Source organism: Alligator sinensis, unplaced genomic scaffold (genome assembly GCF_000455745.1).
Source record: "Alligator sinensis unplaced genomic scaffold, ASM45574v1 scaffold1886_1, whole genome shotgun sequence".
NCBI lineage: Eukaryota > Metazoa > Chordata > Crocodylia > Alligatoridae > Alligator > Alligator sinensis.
In genome coordinates this window covers 14,067-20,336 of record NW_005843523.1, presented here as the reverse complement: position 1 = coordinate 20,336, position 6,270 = coordinate 14,067, and the positions used below count along the sequence as shown (strand labels likewise).

General features: G+C 50.5%; 1 protein-coding gene across 1 annotated transcript in view; it reads right to left on the bottom strand.

Moving 5' to 3' along the window:
- The window catches only part of LOC112548786 (C-type lectin domain family 4 member F-like), a 9,820-nt gene extending 8,662 nt beyond the window's left edge, over positions 1-1,158 (bottom strand). The window contains exon 1 of the mRNA XM_025195453.1: positions 1,098-1,158. Within this exon, the coding sequence (XP_025051238.1) occupies positions 1,098-1,158 (61 nt within the window). The remainder of the gene's footprint in view (positions 1-1,097) is intronic.
- Between the last annotated feature and the right edge of the window lie 5,112 nt (positions 1,159-6,270).

Sequence of the window (6,270 nt, the reverse complement as noted above, 5' to 3'; positions counted from 1 at the left end):
GCCGCTCTTTCCTGCCTATGCAGGGGGTCGGACTCGATGATCTATTGAGGTCCCTTCCGACTCTAACATCTATGAATCTATGAAAACTGAGGCAGAGGAGGCAGCAGAGCTGGAGCTGAGGGAAGAAATAATCTTCATTGGATCAAAGAGGCGCGTGGTGGGGGAGAGAAGGGAGGCAGACTCCACCAAGAGAAGCCACAAGGAGGAGGCTCAGCAGCAGAGGGAGTGTCCCCTTTACCCCCTGGTTTATACCGGTTATGTTCCCAGCACTGTTCTCTCATAAAAGGTATATGGTTAAGTTCTCATTAGTGATCTGGCTCTGCTCTATAGGGGGAGGAGGGTCCCTACACCTCCCACAGTGCTTGTGCACCTGCTCTGATCCCTTCAATTGGAGAAGTGGTACCTCTTGGAGTACTGCCCAGGTTACATTTTGGGGGCTCATCCGGGATCCCCTCAAAGTGGGTGTGTGCCCACCTCTGTTCAATTAGGCGCTCTCGTGTGGCCTTAGCCCGGACTAATGCTCGTGCCTGTTCTGGGCTTGTGGGTGGACCCCAAAGACTACCCCAGCTGACGTCAGGGGATCCCCTTGACTCTTCTGCCACGACTGTGAATGTTACCTTAGTGGAGGGGCTCCCCTTCGAGGCAGTCTCCAGGGTTGCAACACCTCCCAGCGGGCACTCACAGGGCTCTGACCTCCCCTACACCCTGGCCACTCGCCACCTTGGGTTGCCGGTCTTCGGGCCTCTTAGGTGTTCTTAGTTTTACCCAACCTCTTCCCATGGCTTGCCAGCTACGTGCCAGAGTCTTCGGGCCTTGACGTATGGACCTCGAAGTCCTTGGACCTGGTCCCTCCGATCCAAATCCCTAGAGCCCTATACTAATCACCCTGTGACTTGACGTGCCAATCCCACCACCATAATAGCTGAAGTACTAAGCTACTGGGCCAGGAGGCCATGAAGGGTGCCTCTGGTCTATGGATCTCTTGGATTCCCCTGTGCCCGGATTCCACAGCCCTGGTGGCTCGCCCTACTTGGGTATTGAGTCCCAGCCTTTTATCCTAGGGCTATAGTGGGCCATGTCCGTCACTTGCTCAGTACCTCCTTGGGTCTTTGGCTGTCCTCTGGCAAAGCCTGATGGGACCCCGTTGGCCACGCCCATTACCTCCTCTCCATGGCTTTAATGCTGGCTCACTCTTTGCTCCCCGCACCGGCGTGCTCTGACGCTGCTTTCTCCGTGTCTGTAACCGGCTCCTTCACCAGTGCCGCTGCCGGTTCTGCTGCAGGTGCTGCTGCTGTAGCCTCTGCCGGCGTTGCTACCGACCTCTCTCTCAACTTTGCAGTGATCCCTGCTGCAGACGTCTCCGCCGGCTCCTCCGCTGGTGTCGCTCCCGGCTTTGCTGCCGCCTCTACTGATAGCGGCACTGCCGGCTCCATCAGCTCTGTTGCCGGCCTCGCTGCTGGCGTTACTGCCGGCTTTCCTGCCGACTCAGTTGTTGGTGTCGCTGCCGACCCTGTCGGCTCTACTGTCGGAGCCTCTCCTGAGTCCGCCCCCCAACTTTCCTCACTGCCTGAGACGGCAGCTGAGCCCCTCCGGGTAAGGGCTCTCTCCCCGAGCCTCTGCTCGTCTGCCACCTCGCCGCATCCTCGCGGCAGCTTTTTATTTCCACTGGGCGGTGTCTCCCGCTCATGCTGCTCGGCCACAGCTGAATATATGTGCAGCTGATCAGCTGTGATGGCAGTTTCGTCATGTGCATCTCCTCCTGCTCTTCAGGCTCTGCAGAAGGTAAGTGAGGCTATCCTTTTGCCTGGAGCCTTCCTGTAACCCCAGCTCCCCTGGGACAGGGTGCTAGAATATTATTCAAGTGCTGTGTATGCCTGTAGAGAGAGAGAGAGAGAGCCACCAGGAGACATGTCCAATGCAAACAGTCTGGCATACCCTCCGGGAGTGATGGGACGGTGCAGAGGGGCGTGGGACAACCTGCTGGTACTGAGGCTACCCCAGAATGGGTGAGGGCTTTCCAGCAGATTCTGCAGGAGGTGACATTCCTCCAGGGACCAGGTGGCCTATAAGAGACTCCAGAGTTTCTCAGGAACCCTTCCAGTCCCTGCAGGGGAGGAAGGATTCAATTCTTGGCTTTCCCATATTCAAGAGATTTTACTGACTTGGCAAATACCTGTTGAGGATAAACGACGCATCTGCTGGAGGTCCTGAGGGAGCCTGCCTTAGGGGTTGTGAGGACTGCCAAACTCTGGAACCCTGTTATCACCACCTAGCAATGCATGCAGGTCCTTCAGGTTGCTTTTGACCAACCCACAGGGAGTTGGGGGGGGTGTACTACAGTGGAGTTACTTACCCGAGAAAAGCCATTCACGTCTGTAAATGTTGGCAGGACATGGCATTTTGTTACAAATTACCACAGAGACTTGTTCCTTTAACAGTCTGGCAAATCTCATGCTTTTCTTTCCCCATGGCCTTCAGTGAAGAGAGGCCGTAAGAGGAAATTCCCTTGGCCATTTTTTAAATGTTAATGCTTCAGCTTCACTTAGAAAAATCTGTATGATATACTCAAATTAGCTCCTGTCTACACCACTCTCATGCTAAGGAAGAAGTCTCTAGGGGTTTTTTTAATAGCTGTTTCTTCAATGTAGTGCATGCCCTACCCAGAACTCACATGATACTTGGTTAAATCCAATTCTCCTATAGCCGAACATAAATAAACACAATTGGCATTTTTTAAGTAAATACTTTTGTTTACTTATTTTTTGAAAACCTTTTGGGTGTTTGTGAGATGTGCTGCTGTGACCCTCTCAAATACTGTCAATATATAGAATGGGCACAGCACAGGCACATACACATTTTTTCCCTCATGCCCACTTAGTTCTTCACCTCTTTGCTGAGACTGGCAGCCAGAGTACCGGCTGGTGTCAGTTGTGAAGTTGAGGTTGTAACACAGTTGTCACCAGCACTGCACTGCTCTTAAACTTTGTCTATAAGTTCTAAACTCTTTTGAGTAAGGACCTTTTCTTATCATATACCTACAAAGCAGCAAGATACTCCGCAAAAATAAATAATGACTCATTTCACAAATGTCAGTGAAAAAATTCCAGTTGATGGTAAAAATAAGAACCATTTGTCATTGTCTACCAGAGATGACTCTGAACTGTCGCTTAGAAGTGAAAAGTTCAGTATCATCATTCCCATAAGCTGCCTTATCTGTTACTGTTTATTTATATGTTTGTTACCAATCTGATCTCTATTATTATTATTATTAATGAAGCCCTCTGTTAGAACACATCAGCTATGTCAAATTCTAGCTGGTAACATGACATACTTGGCACCCCTCAGATCCAGGTCTTGTGTGACAGCTTGTCTTACTGTAGTGCCTCCAAAATACAGAGCTGTATCCTCTGCTAGAATTCCACATTCAGTACAAGCATTTCCACCTTCCAAGGACATCCATAAATCTGGTTTAATTTCTTCATTGTCAAAGCGTTCCTTCAGGAAAGTCTGTAAAAAAAGTATGTAGCATTTGAGCAACAACTAGAAGAATCATCCTGCTCTACAGCCTTTTTAGCTAACCCAGTTATAATTTACTTTTGAAGTATGTTTGAAATGTTCATAAAAATAGTAAAGTGATTTTTTTCCTCTCAGGAGCTAAGGTCTACTGCCTTTGTACAGACAGTAAATTTTATTTAAATTATATCACCTGATTGCATCCATCAGATGCAAGACCTAGACAGGTTAGACCAGTGGGCAGAAAACAACAGAATGCAGTTCAACAAGGAGAAATGCAAAGTGCTGCACCTAGGGAGGAAAAATGTCCAGCACACCTACAGCCTAGGGAATGACCTGCTGGGTGGCATGGAAGTGGAAAGGGATCTTGGAGTCCTAGTGGACTCCAAGATGAACATGAGTCGGCAGTGTGACGAAGCCATCAGAAAAGCCAATGACACTTTATCGTGCATCAGCAGATGCATGATGAATAGATCCAAGGAGGTGATACTTCCCCTCTATCGGGCGCTGGTCAGACCGCAGTTGGAGTACTGCGTGCAATTCTGGGCGCCGCACTTCAAGAGGGATGCGGATAACCTGGAGAGGGTCCAGAGAAGGGCCACTCGTATGGTTAAGGGCTTGCAGACCAAGCCCTACGAGGAGAGACTGGGGCACCTGGACCTTTTCAGCCTCCGCGAGAGAAGGTTTTGAGGTGACCTTGCGGCTGCCTATAAGTTCATCACGGGGGCACAGAAGGGAATTGGTGAGTATTTATTCACCAAGGCGCCCCCGGGGGTTACAAGAAACAATGGCCACAAGCTAGCAGAGAGCAGATTTAGATTGGACATTAGGAAGAACTTCTTCACAGTTCGAGTGGCCAAGGTCTGGAACGGGCTCCCAAGGGAGGTGGTGCTCTCCCCTACCCTGGGGGTCTTCAAGAGGAGGTTAGATAAGCATCTAGATGGGATCATCTAGACCCAGAACTCTTTCCTGCTTATGCAGGGGGTCGGACTCGATGATCTATTGAGTTCCCTTCCGACCCTAACATCTATGAATCTATATTGGGGTATGGTATAGCTTGGAGTTACTTCAGAACCTCAACTTAGCAGGGAGCATGAGCAGCCCACCTGACTTCAGTCACCTCCTCCGTGAGATTTGTGAAGAGGAAGAGATATCCAAACTCAGAGAAACTACCCAGATATCTGCTGGGAGGAGCAGACAGCCAAAACAAGCCACTCATGGAGGTTCTTACACTGTGTGCAGGACCTCCACCTAACCCAGGTGGTGTCTAGTCCCACCAGAGGTAGCACCTTGCTTGACCTGGTCTTAGCAACAGGGGATGATCTCGTGGGGACCATTCGAGTTCATGGTAGCCTGGGAGATAGTGACCATCACTTAGTCAAGTTCACTGTCCAGCAAAGGGTGGGTAAAGTAACTAGTGGCACTAAAGTGTTGGACTTCAGAAGGGCCAACTTAGGCAGCTTAGAAGGCTAGTTAGTGAGGGGATGCAACTCAAGAACATAGAGCAAATGGGGGTCCAGGAGGGTTGGAGGTATCTCAAGGAAGTGATCCATGGGCTCAAAAGGAGTCTATCCCATTATATAGGAAGGGAGGTAAGGGGGCAAAAAAGCTCCCTTGGCTGAACAGGAAACTCCAGGAGAGTCTAGGGGCAAAGAAAGAGATGTATAGGCAATGGAAGCAGGGAGCAGCCACCAAGGAGGAATGTTTCTCCCTGGAGTGATACTGCAGGGAATCAGTTAGACAGGCCAAGAAAGAGCTTGAGCTCAGGCTGGCTTCAACAATAAAGGACAATAAAAAGTCCTTCAGGTATATAGCGGGCAAAAGGAAAGCTCAGAGCAACACAGGGCCCCTGCAGGACAAATCAGGACAGTTGGTGGTTGACGCGGGGAAAAAAGCAGAGCTCTTCAATGAGTTCTTCGCTTCAGAATTTCTATGTACCGGCCAAGCCTATTCCCCCACCTCGATCATTGATGGATGTCCACATGGCACCAGTCTGCCTACGGTTAGTTCTGAAATAGTGAAGGAGCTCCTGGAGGAGTTGGATGGGTACAAGTCATCAGGCCCGGATGACCTCCATCCATAGCTGCTGAAAGAATTGGCCAGTGTCATAGCTGAGCCACTGGCACAGCTGTTCGAGCACTCATGGTGCTCCGGCCAGGTCCCTGAGGACTGGAGAAGGGCCAATGAGGTGCCCATTTTCAAGAAAGATTTCATAGACATTAGAGCTGGAAGGGACCTCGGAAGATCATCAAGTCCAGCCCCCTGCCCAAAGGGCAGGAAGTCATCTGGGGTCATAGGATCCCAGCAAGATAAGCATCCAGTTTGCTCTTGAAGGTGTTCAATGTAGGAGCTTGAGCCACCTCCGGTGGCAGGCTGTTCCAGACCTTGGGGGCTTGGACAGTAAAGAAATTCTTCCTTGTGTCCAGCCTGAAACGGTCTTGTAGTGTTTATGACCATTCGACCTAGTCGTCATCCCTAGGGGCGCTCTGGTGAACAAACTTTCCCCCAGATACTGGTGGTCACCCCTGATAAACTTGTAGGTGGCCACCAGATCACCCCCGAGCCTGCGCTTTTCCGGGCTAAAGAGCCCCAGGGCTCTCAGCCGGCCCTCGTAGGGTCTGCTTCCCTGACCTCTGATCATGCGCGTGGCTCTTCTCTGGACTCTCTCAAGCTTCTCCACATCCTTTTTGAATTGTGGAGCCCAAAACAATGCAGTACTCCAGCTGCGGCCTCACCAAGGCCGAGTACAAGGGGAGA